Source organism: Oryctolagus cuniculus, unplaced genomic scaffold (assembly GCF_964237555.1).
Source record: "Oryctolagus cuniculus unplaced genomic scaffold, mOryCun1.1 SCAFFOLD_105, whole genome shotgun sequence".
NCBI lineage: Eukaryota > Metazoa > Chordata > Mammalia > Lagomorpha > Leporidae > Oryctolagus > Oryctolagus cuniculus.
The window spans coordinates 1-24451 of NW_027208304.1; the positions used below are offsets into that span (position 1 = coordinate 1).

Consider the following 24451-nt stretch of genomic DNA (forward strand, 5'->3'; position numbering starts at 1 on the left):
TGGCCACAACAACCGGAGCTGCGCTAATCTGAAGCCAGGAGCCAGGATTTTCTTCCGGGTCTCCCACGTGGGTGCAGGGGCCCAAGGACTTGAGCCAGTTTGTACTGCTTTCCTGGGCCATAACAGAGAGCTGGATAGGAAGTGGAGCATCCTGTACTCAAACTGGCACCCATGTTGAATGCTGACACTGTGGGTGGCGGTTTTGTCTACTATGCCGCAGTGCCAACCCCAACAAATTCTTTCAATTTCTGTTTGTGGTAAAGAGTCTTTATTTACCCTTTATTCAAAAATCAGAACTTTGCTGGCTATAGTATTCTGGGTTGGCAGGTTTTTTTTTTTTCCCTGTTAAACTTGCAAACTTGCACTATATCTCACCATTATCTCCTAGCCTATAGGGTTTCTGATAAGAAGTCCGGAGCCAGGAGCTTCTTTCCAGGTCTCCCACATGGGGAACAAGTTCCCCAGGAGTTTGGGCCATCTTCCACTACTTTACCTGGTGCATTAGCAGGGGAGTGGAATGGAAGTGAAGCAGCCAGGACTTGAACCAGAGCTCACTTGGGATGCTGGCACCACCAGCTGCGGCTTAACCTGCTATGCTACAGCACTGGCCCTGATCATTTCCTTTGGTACAGATGTTTCTAATTTTAATGTAATTCATGTAAATAAGTCTTTGTTTTATGAGTAATATTCTTGATCTTTACCTGCCACCAAGGTCCTGCAGTTTATTTCCTGTGTTATCTTCCAGACGTTGCACTATTTTATTTTTCACATAGATTATTATCTTCCTGGATTTAATTTTGGTGCAAGGTACAATATAGAAGTCAGTTGTTTTCCCATATATATAGTCAGTGACCTTCACCAATTATTGAAAACATTCAATTATTAAATAAACTTTTTTTTAAAAAAAGGAAAATATTATTTGAAAAGCAGAGTTATAGAGAGGCAGAGAGAGAGAGATCTTCCATCTGCTGGTTCTCTCCCCAAATGGCTGCAATTGCCAGAGCTGAGCTGATCTGAAGCCAGGAGCCAGGAGCTTCCTCCAGGTCTCCCACATGGGTGCAGGGGCCCACAGACTTGGGCCATCTTCCACTGCTTTCCCAGGTGCATTAGCAGGAAGGTGGATCAGAAATGGAGTAGTCAAGACTTGAAACAATGCCCATATGAGATGCTGGCACTGCAAGCTGGGTCTTTAACTCGCTGCCCCACAGTGCTGTCCCCTGTTAATATTTTCTTTCAGTGGCACCCTTGTCACAACTTAATTATGTATATATATATATGTATATATATATATGTATTTTTACTTCTAGACTCAACCCTGATGCTTTGATTTCTTTGTCTAATTTTGTGTCACTTCTGACAATATTGAACTTTACCTGAGCTCTGTAGCCCAGAAACACAGGGACAGAGGAATCCTGCATGCTTCTCTTTCTCAGAAATAGTTTATTGCAAAGAACAATTCTTCCCCAGATGACTTAGATAATACTCACCTTGCCAGTTTGACTTGAGAGCACTAATTGCCACATATTCATCCTAAATGCACCTGCTAATTGAAGTGTCTATCTGTTATTTAAATACCTTTATAAAAAATTAGACTTCTTATACTTCTGTGCTAAGAGCCAGGTACCCAGGCAAAACTTCTGCAGAGCCTGGGAGATTGGGCTGCTTTCTTCATTGCTTAACTTCCAATGAAATGGCTCCAAAAGAACTTAAGGAAAAACTTTGATTTTTAAAGCAGGTGAGAATCCTATTTACTTTTTAAATAGTATTTTATATAGGTACATATATTACACGTACACACATTTGTATGAATCTGAAAAGGATAGAAAAGAGTTTGTCACTACAATTTCTCTAATGGAAATGCTTCAAGGAAAGTGAGGTAGGGGAAATATCTTTCCCACACTTACCCTTACAATCTCACCTTTTTGTTATTTCAGACACACTCCCTCCAAATTTCCATTTGTGTTACAGAGGTGTTTAGCTGAAATATTTATCTGAATCGAACCATCAAAAGCAAGTATTTATTAACTGACTTGATCAATTTAATTAAGCTTGTCTCCTCCCACAAGAACCTGAACTTTGAACCTTCAGCCACCCAAAGTGGCATGCAGAATAGCTGCTCCTTAGCTTTCCTTACTTTGCCCTATAAAATAAATAATACTCCAAAGAAAGATAGTCCCTGAAGCTTATTTTCTTTTTCCTATAAAAGAAGAGCTATTGATCTGGCACTGTGGTATAGTGAGTTAAGCAACCACTTCGAATACCTGGCATCTCATATCTGGGTACTAGTTGGAGTCCCAGCTGCTCCTCTCCTGAACCTGGTTCCTGTTAATGTGCCTGGGAAGGTAGCAGATGGTGGTACAAGTACTTAGGCCCCTGCCACCCCTGCGAGGAGACCAGGATGGAGTTGCTGGCTCTTCTCTTTGGCCTGGTCCAATCCAGTGGCTGCTACAGCCATTTAGGAAGTGAACCTGAAGAAAGAAGATCTTTGTCCTTTTCTCTGTTGCTGTGCCTTTCTAATAAATAAATCTTTGAAAAAGGAAAGAAGGGAGGAAGGAAGGAAGCCTGTTTCCACCTGACCCCTCAAATGTTTGCATCTGATCAGAACATTCTTATTCCAATAGTCTGCTGCCCCTTGTTGCAGTTTCCTTTTGAATAATTTCTATCTTTGGTAAGTCCAGTTTTGTTTTCATTTAACAATACCCATGCCTTACTTGCTATCATGGCTTTAAAATACATGTTAATATCTGGTTGAGTAAATTTTTCCAGTTTGTCAATGCAGAGTTTTTATTTTGGTGAACTTTTCCCAAGGAAATTATTCAAAGTAAGTAAAATAGTTCATATTTATCACATTATCTATCAAAACTGAAATGCATAAATTGTGATTGATTTAAAAAGTAGACTAAGTTTCCCTTAAAACAAATGACCAGATAATGATTCAAGGACAACCACCATACCACTCAACAGGCCTTAAATGATAAAATTTAAGAGAGAGAAATAAATGCTAAAAAGACTAGATTCAAGCCGGTGCTGCGGCCGGCGCACCACACTGATCCGATGGCAGGAGCCAGGTACTTCTCCTGGTCTCCCATGCAGGTGCAGGGCCCAAGTACTTGGACCATCCTCCACTGCATTCCTGGGCCATAGCAGAGAGCTGGCCTGGAAGAGGGGCAACCGGGACAGAATCCGGCACCCTGACTGGGACTAGAACCCGGTGTGCCGGCTCCGCTAGGTGGAGGATTAGCCTGTTGAGCTGAGGCGCCAGCTTCCCACTACCTTTTGAAGATATGTGTGTATGTGTGCATATATGTAGACAGACAGACATAGCATGGGGCAAGACAAACTGACCATCTTCCCCCACCCCTCCCCCAATCCCTTGAGATAATCTCCCTCCTCCAATACGTGTTTATTCTGGTCTGCGCTGGGCCACACATGGAAAGGGAACCTCGTCTGACTTGCGTCCTCACTGAGGAGGCCAACATTCCTCCACGTCCCCATCTCACGCCCACTCCAGGGTCTGCCTCGGGAAGTGCTGCAAGGCTGGGGTGCAGTCAGGCACCAAGGCCCTGCCTGTGGTCCTCAAACACGGGGTGTGACTAAGAAGGAGCTGGAAGCCCAGGTAGCAAGACTCTGCCGGCCAGAGGAGAGTGGCAGGTGAGGGGAGGGACAAGCCCAATACAGCACTTGCCTTCCCCCGCCCCCTCCAGTTCTGCTGCTTCCAGCAGGCATGCAAAGCCCAGGCGGAAAACCAGGAACCCGAGGAGGGGAAAGAGGAGAGATGGAGGCAGAAGAGAACAAGGCTGGGGGCTCAGGTCACGCAGGTCAGGCCAGCGCTGGGGCCCCAGGAGTGGGACGGGAACTGTGACTCACACCTCTCTGCTCCCTGACAGATGAGGGTGAGAAGGGCAGCGGCAGTGAAGACGCATGCTCAGGCAGCGAGAGTGAACAGGAGAGGGGTGACAGGGATGAGGCGAGTGACAAGAATGGCAGTGGCGAGCAGGAGAGCCCAGGCCTCCTGGGACAAGCAGATGATCTGGCTGCGATGCCGATCTAGAGGACGATGCCGACTCTGACGAGCACGATGAGCCTGTGGTGCAGTGACAGTGACTCGGACAGCAGCGGAGACGCAGGTGCTTAGCGGAATCACAGGCAGAGCGCCAGTCCCCGCCCCTGTGGCAGGGAGCACTTGGCCCAGGGGGACAGCAGTGAGCCTGCAGCCTCTGACTCCCAGGAAGCCGACAGTGCCTGAGCCCCAGGGCTGGCACAGGCACCGTTACTGATCAGCTGCACAAGATTAAAACTAGCGATGGACTCTCTACTGCTCTTCACCCGGAAAGAAGTTATTTACCCTGCTGCTGTGAATAACAACAACACAACAGACAAATCCCAAATCTCCAAGTGGAACCATTCAACTGAATGTTTACAACTTAATAAAACCCAATTGAAAAACAGGCAGAGTTTGAATAGACAGTTCTTCAAAAAGCATGTTCAACTGACCAATAGGAACATTAAGAAGATGCTTAATAACTACTAGTCATGTAGGAAATGCAAATCAAAACCACATTAAGCTATTATGTTGTATCTCTTAGTATAAAAAAACCAAAATAAGTGTAGGTGAGGATGAGCAGCAGTTGGGACCCTGTGCACTGCTGGTGGGAATTTGAAATGCTGCAGTCACTGCACAAGACAGCACAGCATGTTCTGAATACAAACACAGCACTCCTGTATGAACCAGCCACTCCACTTCTAGCTATGTTCCTAAAGAAGTGAAAGCAGGTTCCAGAAGCGAGAAATTGTGCAACCATGTAAATTACAGCATTATTCACAACAGTCAACAGGTGGAAGCAAACCAACATCCATCAACAGACAAATGGATAAATGTGGTAAATACATAGGATGATGGAATATTATTCAGCTATAAAAAGGAAATGCTGACATATGTTACAGGAGGGATGAACCCTAAAGACATTACATTAAATAAACTGGCTACAAAAGGGCAAATATTCTATGATACCTCTTGTAAGAGGTGTTAAAGTAGTCCAATTCATAGAGAAAGAAAGTAGAATGGGAGTTACCAAGGGCTGGGACAAAGGGAGAAGGGGGAATTGTTCAGTTGGTACAGGGTTTCAGTTAGGATAGATGAGAAAATTCTGGAGATGGATTGTCATGCAGTTATACAACATAAATGCTGATAGTGTTTCAAGATGGCAGAATAGGAAGGGAGCTTACTACTCTAGTCTAGATGAAGATGGTTAAGAAAAATAAAGGTGAGAGGCTGCAACCTCAGGGAACAGTTAGGGAGAAAAAGGCAGAAGAAACCATTAGAGGGACACTGTGCATCTACGTGGAGGGTGTGGATGCACACAACTCAGGACCCCAGCGACCAAAAGCCTCAGCACCAGCTTTGGAGTGAGGAGACACCAGACTGCTGCAGGCCAAGCCACTGGCAAGAAGGCTGTGGGAAGAGTCTGGTTTGAGTCTGGCTTGGAGCCTTGAGGGGGGACAGTGAACCTGCCAACCTAGAGGGAAAAAAAAAAAAGAGGGTTTCTGTTTCTCCCTGACCCGCCGGCACCAGTGGCCTGTCCTGTGACGAGCTGAGAGGGCAGGCAGCATTTTGGACACACATAACAGCCGCGCTCGCTGGTGTCTATGTGCCCAGCAACCAGCCGAGAGGAAACGCCCAAGTCTGGGTGGGATAACTGACAGGGGGCTGGGTGCCCGTAACTGTGGGAGCCTCGTGTGCTATGACTGTGAAAACACGGGCTGCATCGGAGGGCGCAGGGTGTGGCTGGGTCTCGGGGCAGTCACTGTGGTGGCTCATCATGCTGGAGGTCCCTGATTCCCTGGTGAGGGTCACTGCTACAGGATCCATGTCCACCCGAGGACTGCAGGGATACTTTGACACGATCAGAAAAGATCTTCACCACAAAACGTTGTAGTCAAACTCTCCACAGTAAAGCATAAAAGATTCTAAAATGTGCATGAGAGAAATGCCAGGTTACTTTCAGAGGCTCTCCAATTAGACTCACAGCTGAATTCTCATCAGAAATGAGATATATTCCAAGTCTTAAGAGAAAAAAACTGTCAACCTGGAATACTGGACTCTGCAAAGCTCTCATTTACAAATGAAGGTGAAATAAAGACCTTCCACAACAGAGATTGAGTTTGTCAGTACTCGTCCAGCATTACAAAAGGTACTTAAGGATGCACTACACACAGAAACATGGTCATCACTATGAAAGAAGATGAGGGCGGACAATCTCCCAGTAAAAGTACAAAGGAAATCCAAAGTAAACAATAGGAATGTTTATGGGGGAATGGCAGGGCCAAGTCCTTACTTATCAATAGTCAACTTGAATGTAAATGGCCTCAACTCTCTAGTAAAAAGGCACAGACTGGCTGAATGGATTAAAAAACAAAACCCATCTATCTGCTGCCTACAAGAAACACATCTCACCAACAAAGACACATGCAGACTGAAAGTCAAAGGATGAAAAAAGATATTCCATGATATCAGAAAGCTCTCTGCTATGGCCTGGGAAAGCAGGAGAGGATGGTCCAAGTCTTTGGGCCCCTACTCCCACGTGGGAGACCTGGAGTTAGCTCCTGGCCCGGATCAATGCAGCTCCGGCCATTGCGGCCAATTGGGGAGTGGACTATCAGATGGAAGACCCCCCTCTCTCTCTTTCTCTCTCTCTCTCTGCCTCTCCTCTCTCTGTGTAACTCTTTTGAATAAATAAATAATAAATAAATCTTTTAAAAAAAACCTACTTTCAGCAATGGACAGATCAAGCAAACAGAATATCTGCAAGCAAACAGTAGAGTTAACACTATAGACCAAATGGACCAAACAGATAACTACAGAACTTTTCATCCTACAAATGCAGAATGCACATTCTTCTCACCAGTGCATGGAACCTTCTCTAGGGTAGACCACATGCTAGGCCATAAAGCAAGTCAAAGCAAATAAAAAAATCAAAATCATATCATGCATCTTCTCTGACTACAATGGAATGAAGCTGGAAATCAGCAACTCAGGAATCTCTAGAACATATGCAACACATGGAGACTGAACAATATGCTCCTGAATGAACAGTGGGTCACTGAAGAAATCAGAAAAGAAATTTAAAAATTTATGGAAATGAATAAAGATGAAAATACAACATAGCAAAACTTATGGGATATGGCAAAAGCAGTGTTAAGAGGAAAGTATATAGCAATTGGTGCCTATATCAAGAATTAGAAAGATACCAAATAAATGAGCTATCAATGCATCTCAATGATGTAGAAAAACAATAACCAAACTCAAAAACAGTACAAGAAAAGAAATAATGAAAATTAGAGAACAAAAAAATTGAAACCCAAAAATTCAAAAGATCAGAGAAAAGTGAAGCTGGCTTTTTGAAAAAATAAAACTGACATTGGCCCAACTAACCAAAAAAAAAAAAATAAATAAAAGAGGAGACCTAAATCAATGAAATTGATATGAAAAAGGATATGGAATAGATACCACAGAAATAAAAACAATCATCAGAAACTACTATAAATAGCTGTATGCCAACAAAATGGGAAACCTACAGGAAAGAATAGACTCTTGGACACATACAACTTAACTATATTGCGCCATGAAGACATAGAAAACCTAAACAAAACAATAAGCAAAACAGAAATTGAATTAAGAATAACTACTCTCCCAGCAAAGAAAAGCCCAGAACCCAGTGGCATCACTGCTGAATTCTACCAGACATTTAAAGAAGTACTAACTCCAATTCTTCTAAAGCTATTCAAAAACAATTAAAAGGGACGGAATCCTCCTAAATTCTTTCTATGAAGCCAGCATCACCTTAAATCCTAAACCTGGAAAAGATACAACAGAGAAAGAGAACTACAGACCCGTTTCTCTGATGAATATAGATGCAAATTCCAATCAAATCCAACATCAGAATGATCATTCACTTAGACCAAGAGGGATGGTTCAACATTCACAAATCAATGTGATACAGCACATTAACAAATTGAAGAACCAAAACCATATGATTATCTCCATAGATACATAGAGAGCATCTGATAAAGTTTAACACCCTTTCATGATGAAAACTCTAAGCAAATTGTATATAGAAGAAATATTCCTCAAGGCAATGTATGAAAAACCCAAGACCAGCTTCATAGTGAATGGGGGAAAGTTGGAAGCATTCCCACAGAGATCCAGAACCAGACAAGGATACCCACCCTCATTATTGCTATTCAATGTCACCCTGGAAGTTTCAGCCACAGTCATTAGGGAAGAAAAAGAAATCAAAGGGATACAAATTAAAAAGGGGGACGTCAAACTATCCCTGTTTAGAGATGACATGATTCTATATATAGGGGATCCAGAAGACTCCACTAAGAAACTACTGGAAATCATAGAAGAGTTTGGTAAAGTGGCAGGATATAAAATCAACACACAAAAATCAACAGCCTTTGTATACATAGACAATGCCATGGCTAAGAAAGAACTTCTAAGATCAATGAAAAAAAAAATCAAATGCCTTGGAATAAATTTAACAAAGGATGGCAAAGATCTCTACAATGAAAATTACAAAACATTAAAGAAACAGAAGCCACAAAAAAGAAAAAAAAAAAAAAAGGAAAAATCTTCCATGTTCATGGGTTGGAAGAATCAGTGTCATCACATTGTCCACACTAGCAAAAGCAGTTTACAGATTCAATGCAACCAACCAACATGCCAAGGACATTCTTCTCAGATACAAAAAAAAAATGCTAAAATTCATATAGAAACACAGGAAACCTCGAATAGCTAACGGAATCCTATACAACTAAAATAAAGCTGGAGGCATCACAATACCAGATTTCAAGACATACTACAGGGCAGTTAGAATCAAAACAAACTGGTACTGGCCAAAAACAGATGGATAGACTAATGGAATTGAATAGAAATGCCAGAAATCAACCCACGCATCCATAACCAACTTATCTTTGACAAAGGAGCTAAAATCAATCCCTGGAGCAAGGACAGTCTCTTCAACAAGTGGTGCTGGGACAACTGGATCTCCACAGGCAGAAGTATGAAGAAGGACTCTTACCTTCACCTTATACAAAGATCTGCTCAAAATGGATTAAAGATCTAAATCTACGATGCAATACCATCAAATTATTAGAGAACATTGGGGAAACCTTGAAAGACACTGGCATAGGCAAAGAGTTCTTAGAAAAAAACCCCAGAGGCACAGGTAAGCAAAGTCAAATTGACAGTGAAATCACATGAAATTAAGAAGCTTCTGTATTGCAAAAGACACACTCAAAGTGAAGATGAACCAACAGAATGGGAGAAATTACTTGCAAACTATGCAATTGATAAAGGATTAATAACAGAATATATAAAGAGATCAAGAAACTCAACAACAATACAAACAACCCAGTTAAGAAACAGGCAAAGGACTCAAACGGGACTTTTTCAAAAAGAGGAAATCCAAACGGCCCACAGACACATGAAAAAAATGCTCAGGATCACTAGCCATAAGGGAAATGCAAATCTAAACCACCCCTGTTAGAAGAGCTTTCATACAGAAATCAACAAATGCTGGCAAGAATGTGGGGAAAAAGGTACCCTAATCCACTATTGGTGGGAACGTAAACTTGTACAGTCACTGTGGAAGACAGTATGGAGATACCTCAGAAATCTGAATACAGACCTACCATATGACCCAGCCATCACACTCCTTAGAATTTACCCAAAACCAAATTAGCATATGAGAGAGTTATCTGTACCCTCATGTTTATTGCAGGTCCATTCACAATAGCTAAGATGTGGAATCAACTGAAGACTGGATCAAGAAATTATGGGATATGTACACTATGGAATACTACACAGCAGTAAAAAAAAATGAAATCCAGTCATTTGCCACAAAATGGATGAAACTGGAAAACGCATCACTTAGTGAAATACTCCGGTCCCAAATGCACATACCATGTTGTCTCTGATCTGTGATAATTAACAGAGCATCTAAAAGGTAATCTGAAATAGTGAAATTAATACTTTGAGATGAAATAACTTTGAACAGCCCATGTTGACATTTGAGGAACATTTTTCTTCTTCATACAATTTGTTGAACTCTTTACATAGTATAGAGTTCACCGTATGTGTTATAAAGTTAACTGCAAATAGATCTTAGTAAAAAAATAAGAATGGGACTAGGAGAGGGAGGAGGAAAAGAGCTGGAAGTATGGGTGGGAGGGCAGGTACAATGGGAAGAATCACTACATTCCTAAAATTGTATTTATGAAATGCGTAAGTTTGTATTCCTTAAGTGAAAGTTTTATGGGGAAAAAAACTCTAAATAAAAAACAGCAACTAAAAAAACAACGTGAATGTTACAAAATTACACTTAAAATAGTTAAAATTATAAATTTTATGCTGCATTTTTCCATATATACACATAAAACCACCACATAATTACTAGAATAACTAGAAAAAAATTATATAACAACAACTTTTGAAGAAGATGTGAAGAAATTAGGACCCTCAGAGCTTGCTGTGGAAAAATAAAGTGGTACAGATGCTTTATAAAACAGTGCTTAAGGCCGGTGCTGCAGCTCACTAGGCTAATCCTCCGCCTGCGGTGCTGGCACCCCGGGTTCTAGTCCCGGTTGGGGTACCGGATTCTGTCCCAGCTGCTCCTCTTCCAGTGCAGCTCTCTGCTGTGGCCCGGGAGTGCAGTGGAGGATGGCCCAAGTCCTTGGGCCCTGCACCCGCATGGGAGACCAGGAGGAAACCCTGGCTCCTTGCTTCAGATCGGCGTAGCACACCAGCCATAGCGGCCATTTGAGGGTTAAACCAAAGGAAAGGAAGACCTTTCTCTCTGTCTCAAATAACAAAGTACTCAGCAATTCCACTCTGAGGTACATGCCCAAGAGAACTGAAAACAGATGTCAACACAAAAACTTGCTCATGAATGTTCATACAACAATCACGCATTATGGTCCCTAAGTGAAGACCATGTAAATTTATGCCAACTTATGAATGGATTACAACATGTGGTACACCCACACAATGGAATACCGAGGAATAAAAATGTTTAGGAACAGCCAGATGCATGCTACCATACGGATGAACCTTGGAAACACCATGCTAAGTGAAAATCAATCACAGGGGCCAGGTGCTATGGTGTAGCGGGTAAAGCCACTGCCTGCAGCACTGGCATCCCATATGGGCGCCGGTTCTAGTCCTGGCTGCTCCACTTCTGATCCAGCTCTCTGCTGTGGCCTGGGGAAGCAGAAGACAGCCAAACTCCTCTGGTCCCTGCACCTGTGTGGGAGACCCAGAAGAAGCTCCTGGCTTCAGATTGGCACAGCTCTAACCATTGCAGACAAATAGGGAGTGAACCAGCGGGCGGAAGACCTCCCTCTCTCTCTCTCTGCCTCTCCTCCTTTCTGTGTAACTCTTTCAAGTAAATAACTAAAAAAAAAGAAAAAAAAAGATTTAAATACTAACCAAAAGTCTCGTAAGGCTCATCGTCTTTCTTACTTTCACTGCCACTGCTTGAGATTTCGGAATTATCAGGAAACTCAAACACATCAGCAGACTTGTGCTTCTGACCAGCTTTCTGGAAGTGAAGAAAACCAAAGTCACTGAACTGGTGCTAACGCACACCAGCAGCAAGCTGCTGGACTTAACAAGGACACTCTTGCTCCTGCTGCCGCCTAGAGAAGCTAGCCACTCTGCTGTTCTCCAGGAGACAGAGGCCTCTGGAATTCTAAGGCTGGCCTGGCAAACCTTTTCTACAAAGCACCAGAGAGCATTTCAGGCTTTGCAGGTCACAAGGTTTCCACTGCAGAGGGAAAGCCCGCAGGGACAGCGCAGCCAGGAATGCGCAGGGCCGGCTTCCCACACAATCTACTCAGAGATGCAGACCTCTGCATTTCACATCATCTTCATGGCACACAACATATCCTTTTTAGTTTATTTTGGCTATTTAAAAATCATCCTTCGTTCCCAGGCTTGTGTATAAAGAGGTAGTAGGCTGGTTTTGCCCCCCAGGCCATAGCTTGCCTAGATCCCTAAAGAGAACGGTGGGCTGTCTCCCCAGAAACATGCCTGCCACCTGGACGTGCACAGCTCTGGGAGCACAGGGGCTGACAGTCCTGGCTGAAGGAGAGCCTGTGTACAGTTCAATATACGGGTAAGGCTCCGGAGGCTGGGGTTCCGGAGGATGCCAGAGGCAGAACAGAGAACAAACGCACTCGCAACTGCCCGACCTCCTGGACTTCATGTGAAATTCCAATGCCACGCGACAGGCCGTTGGAAAATAATTTGGAATTAGCTATCAAGAGCATTAAAGAAATGTACCTGCCATTACATACAGGTATTCTAAAACTCTCCTGAAGAAAAATAAAACTGTAACGTAGACAACATGGAACCTCATGAAATCACAAGCCATTGTCAGTAACACGGAGAAATGGCTGGGAGGAGTGGCAAAATTCAGAAAGCTGTACAATTTTTACACAGTGCTAATTATCTAGATGAAACAAATCTAGGCTTGGAAAAAAATGTTTCTAAAATGTTAACAAAGGTTCTTTTCTAACAGTGGAAAAAGTAAGAAAAGGAATAAACTTTTTTTTTTTACTACCCTAAAACAGAGCTTATCACGTGAAATACAGAAAACTCTAAGGTCCTCACCAAAGCTTACTTTTATAGTCAACTGTGAGAAAAATCACATTAAAAGCTAAAAAGAGAACTTACTTCTTTCATAGGATGTGTTCTTCTTAAAGTGTTCTTTGAACATACTGCACTGAAACAGGAAAAAATAAAAGTTAGGAAATATTTAAAGCAACCAGGGAAAATACCATAACCTGACTCTCTCCAAGTATTGTCTTCCCAAATTACACTGCTCAGTAGCTGTACTAATAGCGCGCATGCAATGGAACTAAAGTTATGACGAAGAAGCAGAACCCAGACCCTGTAAACATACGAGTCAAATTATATCACCAATACATATAAAGTGACCACCTCGGTCCCTCAAGATCATGGAAAACTTCTAATCCTGCTGTCACGCTGGCCCCTGCACCCGGATCTGTCAGGGAAGACTGACTCTCCGCAGAGCTGAGCCAAGGGGATGGATACCAACATGGATGAGACTCCTCACACCCATTCCATCTGCGCCTGGCCCGGGATCACACAGCTTAACAATCCTATGAAGTAGAGGGGGGCCGTGTGACAGCTCTGCACGGGCACAGAGCAACAGGCAGCCAGGCAGGAGAGGAGCCTGCAGGAAAACCCCATCGGTTCAAATCCACAGCCTACCTTCTTCCCACCCCATAACACTCTCCAGTGACCTTGGGCACACCGTAAAACAGATTAAGGTGCGGATCTTCTAGAAGTGAAAAGGAAGCAAATGCAACAACAGTGACTAGACTAACAACTGAAAACACCAGTGGCAAGAAAAACCTATATTAACATCAGCAGTCAGTGAACAAGCACTGAGCACCCTCCACAGCTGAGGCACTGCATGGGGTATTAGAGATACTTTAGTAGAATCCAGTACTAGTTCCTGGCTTTAAAATACACCTTGCAGTTTTCAAAGACTCCTTTGTGGAGGGCAGTATCAGATTAGTGTGTCTGAACCAATATTCTTCAGGTACTTTATTTGACATGATTTCAAACTGTCTCCCCTGTACCCAGGTTCATCAGTTGCCTTCACCGTCTCTTTTGCTTCCTCTGCCTGTGCAAGGTAAGCACTCCTAACTGAAGTACTTCATATGGCTTCCCTGAGAGGGCATGCACGTGCACAGTCATAGCGGATTTCCAAAATCTAGATATTTCACATTTGCAAAGTGATTATCCAACCTACAGTCCATGTCCAAATCTCATCAGCTCTCCAACACCCTTTAGGATTTTCACCCTAGCATTTTCTTAAAAGGGAAAATCAAGGGAACATAAAATGTAAGATTGCACTGGATAGGATATTTTCATAAACTTTCTGATTTGTTTCATGCGCACCTGCGTACTAACTGCGATGCAAAACATCATTGTGTGAATCACAGTTAAAAAAAAAAAAAAGAAAGAAAGCTGGAACACTGTTTAGAGCAGTGGTCTCACACCTGGCGCCACCCCCAGTTTCTGGCTCAGTAAGTCAAGGGTTGGGTGGAGAGTTCACAGTTCTCAAGTTCCCACGCTTTTTCTGAGTCTCCAAACCTAAAATGGTACAACAAGTATTTGCTCAATGGCAATTTTATGATTCTGGTTATAATTCAGAGGTTCAGGAAAGCTAAATGACTTAGCAATGATGGTAACAGGGAAGTTTTAGTTCAATTAAATTTAGACGAGTTTATTTGGGCAAAGCAAAACCAGAAACAATTAGGGAATGGAGCAGCCCCAGAAATATAAGCAAGTTCTGAGAACCACCAGCAACCTGAGCGATCACACATCATTAACTTAATTGGCTGCAGCCTACCCAATCAACCAATTGGTAACACCTTATCCAGTTCATTGCATACAGCCCAGTTAGTTAACTGCTACAGAGCTTTCCCCCAGCCACCTAAGCCCAGTGACCGGCTTGACGTTCAGTTCAAATCCATGGCCTCCCACAAAAATCCAGCAATGGCCACACAGTCAAGTAACGTTAGCAGGAAGCAGAAACCACATCAGTACGCGTCTTAACCTAAATTACTTCCAGCTGTCTCTTGCGTGTGCTCAAATCAAAAAATACGCCTTAAGCTGGAGTCCAGGTGAGGCTTCGTTCAAGAAGGACGCTTGAGACAACCGTGTTTTCCTGTGCATTTTTGAGGGAAGGGCTCAACACATGCCCTAAGTCTCCATCTCCAACAGGTTTTTAAAAACCTTTCGGCGCCTGGATGCCCTGTAGACAACGCTAGAGAGCCCGGGCGTCCACTCACCAATCTGTGAACGACGAATACGACGTACTTTCCAATGCATGCCCCTTTTGAGAAAAGTTGCTCCCCGCCCTGGAACACTCCCGAAGGGGCAGCTCGGTCCCCGGGCAGGGGTGAGGGCCAGCGTTACAGTCTGCGCTTTGGGGTACGAAGGCAGACACGACCCGCAGGGCTGCAGCCCGTCACGTCTGGGGAACAGCAGGCACCAAGCGCCCGCGACCCTCAGCCACAGGAACCCCAAAGTCTCTCCCACCCGCCAGGCCAGGCGTCACGCCCTGACTCCTCCTAGGAAATCCGCACTGAGAGATGCAAACCGAGGCCCTGGGCGAGCTGTCACTTCGACAAGGAAGCTCCACCAGCGCAGCCCCAAAGGCTCAAACCGCGTCAGTCGGAGCGGGACCCGCAGCTCTCACCCTGCAGGCCTCCGGGACCGCACCCGGCCCGGCGGAGCCATCTGGCTGCTCTCTGCTCCCGCGGCGCCCAGGAAACTCCCGCCAAGCCCCGCGCCATTTAGAATGGCCAATCCGGGCCGAGCACGCGCCCCGCCTCCCCTCGGCCTGGGTCCCCCGCCCAGGGCCCGCGGCTCCCTTCCGGCCTTGGGCGTAAGTGAAAACGTGGTCCGGATCAACAACTGCAACGGAGCTGGAGGCCAGGCCTTCAAGCTGCCGCTGACGGGCCACCAGAAGGAATCCCACTTTTCCGGGTTTTCCCTCCCACCCTAGACCAGGGCCTGTTTCTCAAGGCTCCGACGGGGGCGGGGCTAGTGCTGAGACGTGGGCGGGCGCGCAGCAGGAAGGGGCGGATCCCAACCCGAGGCCCCAACTGTAGCTTCAGTTGAGCTGTGAAAGCGGATTGAGCCACGAGGCCCCGGGGGCGTTAGAAGCAGCTGCCTGAGCCCTGTGTGCTCCTGCTTCCCTCCCCAGATCTCTGTAATGGGGCGGGTTCCTACCGGAGCCAATAGTCTGCGATTCTTTTCTTTCTGTTTAAAAAGGCGTTATAATACAAAAAGATGAATTCGCATATAAATAAGATGAATGTAAAAATATAAATCTATGAGAATGTAAATATAAAATGAACTCAAAATGGATCAAAGATCTAAGTGGAAGAGCTCAAACCACAAAACTCTCAGAAAGGAGGACCCTGCTGTGGCATAGCAGGTAAGGTCATCATCTGCAGTGCTGGCATCCCATATGGACACTGGTTCCTGTCCCGGCTGCTCCAACTCCGATCCAGCCCTCTGCTCTGGCCTGGGAAAGCAGTAGGAGATGGTCTAAGTCCTTGTGCCCCTGCACCCGTGTGGGAGACCCGGAAGAAGTGCCTGACTTGAGATCAGCGCACCTCGGGCCCTTGCAGCCAATTGGGGAGTAAACCAGCAGGTGGAGGATCTCACTTTCTCTCTCTCTCTCTCTCTCTCTCTCTCTCTCTCTCTCTGCCTCTCCTCTCTGTAACTCTTTCAAATAAATAAATAAATCTTAAAAAAAAAAAAAAACTCCTTAGAAGAAAAATAATGCAAAAGCTTCACAAAATTGGTAATGAAAAGATCCTGGAGATGAAAACTGGATGGCTGAGCAGCCACATGACTCTGCTTAGTGCCATAGAACTGTTCAATTAAAAAACATTTAGCCATGAGCTTTTGGCAAAGAGGTTTAAGATGCCCGCTTAGGAGGCCTGGATCTCATTTTGGTGTGCTTGGGTTCTGTTCCCACCTGGCTGATTCCAGCTTCCTGGTAATGCAGCTCCTAACACGAGCTTCCTTGTTCAAAGAAAACTCATTTATTTGAGAGAGTGAGAGGGACACACACACACACACACACACAGGTCTTCCATCTGCTGGCTCACTCTCCAAATGGCTGCAAAGGCCGGGGCTGTCCCAGGAGAAGCTGGGAGCCCAGAACTCCTTCTGGGTCTCCCATGGGGACTCAAAACAGCACCCATATGGGATACCAGTGTTGCGAGCAGCGGGTAACTGACAGCACAGTGCCTGCCGTTCCCCAGCTGCCTTGTACTGTGCACTCTGGGAGGCAGTGGTGATGGTTTCAGTACTTTGGTCTCTGCCACCCACAGGGAGACCCAGATTGAATTCCCTGCTCTAGCTTCTTTGCCTGGCTCAGCCCTGGCTGTTGTGGGCATTTGGGGGTGAGCAAGTGAATGAGAGAGCTATCTCTGTCTTTCTCTCCCTCCCTTTCAAATGAACGAAATAAGTAATTTTAAATGGTTAAAATGCTACATTTTGTATGAATATTTTCACTACAAAATGCAACATGTGACATGCATACACAAGTATAAAACATATATAATGTAAAGAGTAGGGTGAGCGTGCCTACAACCACCACCGAGTTAGCGTACATAACTGGGATGCTGGTCTATTAGTCCTCTGAAGAACAGACACTCTTAGGAGTTTATGTTGATCACTCCTATGCTGTTCTACCGATACAACCCTGGATAATGTACCAATTATCGTATGTATCTAAATGACTTTTGTAGGTATTGGGAGTTCTATTTCTTACGTGGAGCTATGCTTTTTATATTTTTTATTTCATTTTATTGACAGGCAATTAGACAGTGAGAGAGAGAGAGACAAAGGTTTTCCTTCCGTTGGTTCACCCCCAAAATGGCCGCTATGGCCGGCGCACTGAGCCGATCCAAAGCCAGGAGCCAGGTGCTTCCTCCTGGTCTCCCACACTGGTGCAGGGGCCCAAGCACTTGGGCCATCCTCCACTGCACTCCCGGGCCACAGCAGAGTGCTGGACTGGAAGAGGAGCAACCAGCACTAGAACCTGGTGCCCATATGGGATGCTGGTACTGCAAGGCAGAGGATTAACCAAGTGAGCCATGGTGCCAGCCCCCAGAGCTATGATTTTTAGATTTACTCACATTGTATCCACATCCATATGTAGCTGAAGTTCATTAATTTTCATTGCCTTCTAAAATGCATTCAGTAACTATACCACAGTTAATCTTTACTTCTTGTGTACACATACATCAGTTGTTTTCAGTCTTGGTATCATCAACAAGGTAGTCCTGAACATTCTTGTGCATGTGTGCATGCATGTCTCTTTGAAGAAGCCTGGATCTTCTTCTGGGTCTCCCCAGTGGGTGCACTTGTGCCGTCGTCCACTGCATTCTCAGGAACATTAGCAGAGAGCTGGGTAGGAAGTGGAGCAGCCGGGTCTGGAACTGGCAGCCAAATGAGATGTTAACATCACAGGTGGGGGCTTTACCAGCTACACCATACTGCTGCCCCTCCCCCCCATTGCATTTTGATTTTCCTGTCCCTTAAGGTGTCATCTCTTCATCATTTACAGCTCATTCCCATTTCCTCTTCCATGATGCGCTTGTGCAGGCTCCTGGGCAGCAGCCATGAAAGGGTAATGACCCTTAGGGACTGCAGGTAATTTCCCCACCAACAGGAAGAAACAGGGTTCTTGGAGGGGACTGGGTTGGAAGCTCCAAATTCCAGGCAAGGGGGGATAATGAAACTTCTGTGCTTGCAGGCCTGAGAAATGAAACTTCCCAGCTATGAAGACAGGAAGAGTTTCAGCATGCTGGATGGAAATAAGACAAGCTCCCCCCAAGCAGGTTTCAGAATGAAAAGGAGTTCATAGGCTTGTCACCGGAAAGCCCTGGGCAGGCTAGGGCATCAAGCTCAGCTTCCCCCCAGGGTCCGGGAGGCATCAGCGCTTTGGATCCGTTTTCTTCTTCTCCTGGTTCATCAACTCTTCATCAGACCCCAACCCCCGTGTGCCTGTGCCACTATGGAAGCTGTGACTCTCCCTCCCTCCTCCCCTGGCCCAGGCTCAGGGATCCGTCACTCTATGCTCTACTTCTATGATGTCAGCCCTTCTGTGATCCCCACACAGGGGAGATGGCCCAGCGTTTGTCTTTCTGTGAGAGCCACCCACCCGTCACCTCCATCACCTGCCCAGGGTGCACACAGGGACCAAACATCACACGGGACCAAAGCCATGCACACATGGTGAATTTTATTCATGAGAAGCATGTGCAAATGCTCAAGAAAAGTTCAGTCAGCTCAGCGGATAGCTCCTGGAGACGGGGGCGGGGCGAGGCTACTTGGGGACCACTCTGCAGCAGCTGCCAGGGCTGCTCACTTGGGATGGCAGGATGCAGCACGCCCTCAGCAGGAACCGGAGGATCCTCCTGCCGACCCCGCGACGGCCCTGCCTCTTGCCCTGGGCGCTGGCCTTGGTGTCTGTGGTGTCAGCATCCTTGGGCTCACGGGCTGTGGCGGCGGCGGCTTCTGGCTCTGCAAGGTCCACGTGGCTCCCGGCACTGGGGCTGGAGGGCGACGCTTCGGAGGCTGGCTCAGGGGCGGCGCTGGGAACAGGGCTCCACTCTTGCTGTGGCTGGCCTGGTAGGAGAGAGTCAAGTGTGGGGTCACCTTGGGGGCCTTGGGCTCAGCTCCTGGAGGCCCCGAGGCAGGGGGGAGGGTAAGACTCACTGGAGGCCTGGGAGGAGTTGGGGGCGGCGCTGGGAGCAGGGCTCCTCTCCTGCTGTGGCTGGCCTGGTGGAGAGAGTCAAGAGTGGGGTCACCTCGGGGGCCTTGGGCTCAGCTCCTGGAGGCCCCGAGGCAGGGGGGAGGGCCAGACTCACTGGAGGCCTGGGAGGAGTTGGGGGTGGTGCTGGGAGCAGGGCTCCTCTCCTGCTGTGGCTGGCCTGGTAGGAGATAGTCAAGAGTGGGGTCACCTCAGGGGCCTTGGGCTCAGCTCCTGGAGGCCCCGAGGCAGGGGAGAGGGCAAGACTCTCTGGAGGCCTCGGAGGAGTCGCTTTGTGCGGAGGAAATATTGACAGACATGCTTTCAGAGGACACTGATACCACAGACAAGCGGTCCTTCTCTGTGGGGTGGCGCTCCCCGCCCTGTGAGGACTCGGGCAGGGATGCAGGGCCCTGGGGCTAAGGGCCTGGCGTCCCCTCAGTCCCCGTGCCTGGCAGCAGGCCGAGGCCCGCCAGGTACTCCTTGGCCTCTGAGTCGCGGGGAATGCCCAGGGGCTGCAGCAGGGTGACAGCGGCCTCCTTCTCCTCCTGGGTGGCTTCTCGGCTGGAATCGAACCACCAGTGTGCCCTGGCATCCTCTGCACTGGGCCTCCCCGAGGCGTGGACAGTGAGCAGCCAAGCCAGTAGCTCCCGAAGGGCCGGGCTGACGGCACGCGGCAGCACATAGCAGGCACACAGCACCGTGTCCTGCAGCTCCTCCGTGTCCTTGCCGCGGAAGGGCAGCGTGGCCGCCAGCATGGCAAACAGCACCACTCCCAGGCTCCACACATCAGCCTTAAAAGCGTCATAGGCCTCCCCGAGGAAAACCTCTGGTGCGCAGTACTCGGGGGTCCCCCAGAAGCCCCTTACCAGTGTGCCCTGCTCCAGCCGCAGGCTCAGGCCGAAGTCCGCCAGCTTGATGGTCATGTGCTCGTCCAGCAGCAGGTTGCCCAGCTTGAGGTCCCGGTGCACCACGCGCTGGGCATGGCAGTAGCTCACGGCGGCCAGCGCCTGGCCGAACAGGGTCCTGGCCTCGGCCTCGGCCAGGCCGCCCTGCTCAAACACGTAGCTCTGGAGCGAGCCCTTGGTCGCCAGCTCCATGACCAGGAACCGGTGCGTCCTCGTGTGCCGCTCCTCCAGCAGCCGCACGATGTTGTCGTGCCGCAGGCTCCTCAGGATGGCTGCCTCCCCCTGCGCGGACAGCGGGCTGCTGGGAGAGCAGTCTCGCAGGAGGATCTTCACTGCCACGTACTTGCCCGACGCCAGGTGCCGGGCCAGCTTCACCAGGCCAAAGCCGCCCCGGCCGATCACGTCCACAAAACGGATCCCATCCAGAGCAGGATGGAAGTCCAAGGGGTCTTCCATGATGCCGGTCACCTAACTACGCTCTCTCGACTCCCTAAATCACTCGACGCACACTAGCTAATCACCGATCCTCACTGCACTGCCTACAACACAAAGGGACCACGGGGGACTGACTACCCAGCTGACTAAGACACAGCACCAGCTACTCTCACTACTCTAGTGGCGAAGCCGCAAGCCTATCTCAATAATGCAGAAAAAACAAAGAGGAAAAGCCACTAAATCCTCGAACGCTGATACTTCTGAGTGTGCTAGCTGACTAGAGTGGGGGAAGCAAAAATAAAGAAAACTGCAAAAAAAGACCAAATGGGCAAAACAACAACGAGGAGGAAAACAACAAACTAAACAAAATGGAAAAAAGCAAAAACCAAATAGACCCAGAAACAAACAACCAAGAAAAAGCACAAGCAACACCAATGAGCGCAAAGGCTGGTTAGATGGGTCCTAGTTACACAGATCACAAAAGAGTGCTCTCTGGGTAAGGCGGACAAAAATCTAGGCCCCCGTAGCAGCTATATATACTTTTTGGGGGTTCACCTCACATAATGGCGCCTTGTGAGAGCAGAGCAAGAAATGGACCAGTCACAGCCCAGCCAGGGACTGTGTAATATGACTTTCATAACAGTGGTGACTTATGAAGTCAGAGCAAGAAATTGACCAATGGGAGCTGTAGTTCATCCACAGTGGTTTTTCTCGATAATCTTCCAATAAAATTAAAACGATACCCAAAGAGTTTTTGGCCTAGGTTGGTGATAGGGCTTGATACTTAATTTTTGAGAAACTCCAACCTATAGATTGCTTGGGTGGCCTTCTCATTACTAGTTTAAATATGATGATACGTTGCATCTTTTGAAGACCTCCTAGTGTCTCCACTTAGTATAGCCCCTCCTTTGTCTTTACTCTCTGAGTGATGGGTCTCAGAATGATGGAACAACATCTCTGGCTTTGGTAAACTCAACAAGTGTTCTGCTGCCCAAGACACCGCCAGGTACACTGTTCGCACCTCCAGAGCTGAGAGGAAGGTGGCTCTGTCACCCTTTCCCCCTAAGTCATCGTCAGATTTCTTGGCAGAAACCCTGGAAGCCCAGAAGGTAGTGGGGTCTGTGCAGTCCAAACATGGAAGGCCCAATCAGAGGCAGCCGAGAAAGCTACATCCTCTGAGACTGTCCTCCACCCGGTAGGGAGGAATCGAGGCACTGCCAGGCACTTGGGGTTTTTGGGCTCCTGTAACAACAACCACCAAAACTCCTGGCTCCTGGCTTCAGCCTGGCCAAGGCCTGGAGGTCATTTATGGGCTGTATCAGAGGATGGAGGAGCTCCCTAGCTCCCTCTCCCTAGCTCCCTCCATCCCTCCCTCTCTCTCTCTCTCTCTCTCACTAGCACTCTCTCTTTCCCCTCTTCACTCTCACACACATAGAATGCAACTTAGGAAAAAAGGAGAAACTCCCTGCTTCAACTCCTCAGGTCCTGCACTGCCCAGAACTAGGACGGGACGATGGCCGCATCACAGCCTCACATCTGTCTCCTTGGGACAGCTTCGTGCTGAGCCCTCAGGAGCAGTGTTTCTCCCAAGGAAGCGACAAACTCATCTGTCGCTCCCCGTCTTCATGGGGGAACGACACTAAACCCTGCCTAGGCTTCATATCCGAGTCACGGCACCATTATGTCGCTCCCCGTCTTCGTGGAGGAACGACACAGGACCCTGCGCTGTTCTTTCGTCTGCTCGGCCCTCCCCGGGTTTGCTGCTGGTTCTTCCCGGGGTGGCTACCGTCCCTTCCACCTCCGTGGAAGGGCGGTTCCCCCTGCCACATTCCCCACTTCCGCGGGGGAGCGGCACACCGCCGGCCGGCTCTCTCGGGGGCTGCACAGGTGTTCCCCTTAGATGTTCCCCTTAGATGTTCCTGGTGCATGCCGTCTCTCTCCTCCTTTATAGTCCTCTTCCACCAATCCCAACTCTGCTACCCACACGCCGAGTACGCTGCTCTCCTCCAATCAGGAGCAAGTCCTACAGTTTATTGGCTGAACTGGAGGCAGCTGTGTAGAAGCTGTTTTCTTCTCTCCCAGCGCCATATTGTGGGAGAGCAGATGCATAGAATAAGTCTTAATTCCAGTAACTTAGTCTAGTCCGAGTTGCTCCCCACACTCATCTCAGGTAGGAAGTGAGCCCGGTAACCCTTGCCCCCACATAGCAAGTGGATCTGTGTCTCCTGCAGTTCTTGAGGAGCCCCCAGGGCCCAGCACAGCCATGGGCCCCAGGAACACATGATGGTCCCTCTGCACCGACTGCCCACACCCTCTTGGGAGAGGAACCCCTCCCTGGGGAGATGACCCCCTCCTCCAGGATGTCCAGGGACACTGCACAATGCGATTTCTCCATGATTTCCTGCAGTGCTGGTCACCTCCTCAGGGCTGAGAGGAAAGAACCAGCACCCCAGGAATTCTCACTACAGTTTTGCTACAAAAGTCAAAAAAATTAAATTATGAAGACGTTGGGGACTGTTTTCCATTAAGCACAGGTAAAAACTCATCTTTGTAATAAGGTTGGAGTTTTTGAAGGCAGATCAAATAAAGATGAAACTCAGGATACTACCAAAACATCACCAGATATAGAATTCAAAATTTATTTAGGTGCAAAAACTTTTGAAAACCTGTGCATAGTTTGTCCTTAACATACTTTGCCCGTGAATGTTTTGTATCCCCTCTCCTATGCGTGAATTTCAAAAACTGCAACAAATAAGCTCATCCTTTATTTCCATTTTCCATGAGGTTTTCCAAGTCCCTTCAAGTAACCCAGTTCGAGGAAAAACAGAGTTCCCATCCGGACTGCAAAACAGCGTCGGCAAGGACGAGAGACACACCACAGCTCTCCTTCTCATCACTCCTCCCCAGTGCTGGTGGGAGCCTTGCAGACCCATGTGGTTTTAGAAAATTCATCTCCCCCAAGGTAAGTGATGGCCCTGAGGACTCTGTGTCCCCCAGCTCTGCTCAGCAGTAGCCTGAACATGCTGCGGAAAGTCCTATCTTGTCCACGCTGGACTAAAATGAGGAGGCGGAATCTCTGTGGGCACTGCCCCAAGAATTCAATTCAGTGTAAATCCCAAAGGAAACTGCTAAGAAAATGTCTTATTAGACTGTTTTTATTTTTAAAACTATTTATTTGAAAGGTGGAGTTACAGATACAGGGAGACAATAAACACACACGGGTGGAGACAGAGAGAGAGAGGAAAGAGGGGGAGAGAGAGAACTTTCATTCACTGGTTCACCTGCCCTGCCCCCCCCCCACAAATGGCTACCATGGCTTAGACTAGGCCAGTCTGAAGACAGGCACCCAAACTCCATCCAGGTCTCCCCTCAGTTGGCAATGCCCCAAGTAGTTGGCCATCTTCCTCTGCCTTCCCAGGCACATTAGCGGGGAGCTGAATCAGAATCAGAGCAGCCGGGACTCAAACCAGCCTCCTGATATGGGTTGCCAGTGTCACAGGTGGCAGCTTTACCTGCTATGCCACAGCACTGGCGCCTAAATTCTGAAGAGCCAAGGCGCCTCCATTTTAAAAAGCAGCCTCCATTTTCTGGAGCAGGCCCAAGTTCCTGTAAAAGCAAACATTCAACAGTTACCAAATAAGGAAATGCCCTGGGCCCAAGCCAATCAGGATCAGCCTCGTCCAACCAAGAGCTACCAGGAATGGCACCGTTCAATCTACTGTAGCC

General features: G+C 47.4%; 1 protein-coding gene across 12 annotated transcripts in view; it reads right to left on the reverse strand.

The window, feature by feature from the left end:
• Nucleotides 1-12739: 12739 nt before the first annotated feature.
• The window catches only part of LOC127485275 (MAP/microtubule affinity-regulating kinase 4), a 165381-nt gene continuing 153669 nt past the window's right edge, over nt 12740-24451 (reverse strand). For 5 of the 12 annotated variants that reach the window (XR_011386009.1, XR_011386007.1, XR_011386006.1 and 2 more), the window contains 3 exons: nt 19349-19411; nt 17764-19258; nt 12740-12788 (listed from right to left, as the gene is read on the reverse strand). Coding sequence is in view for 2 of the 12 variants with exons in the window: in XM_070067770.1 (XP_069923871.1) it covers nt 18957-19258; nt 19349-19411; nt 19501-19563 (428 nt within the window). In the remaining 10 variants the exon portion in view is untranslated. Of the gene's footprint in view, nt 12789-16072; nt 19412-19500; nt 19564-24451 lie in introns of those variants that run through there. The other 7 variants (XR_011386008.1, XR_011386002.1, XR_011386003.1 and 4 more) reach the window with 4 other exon arrangements.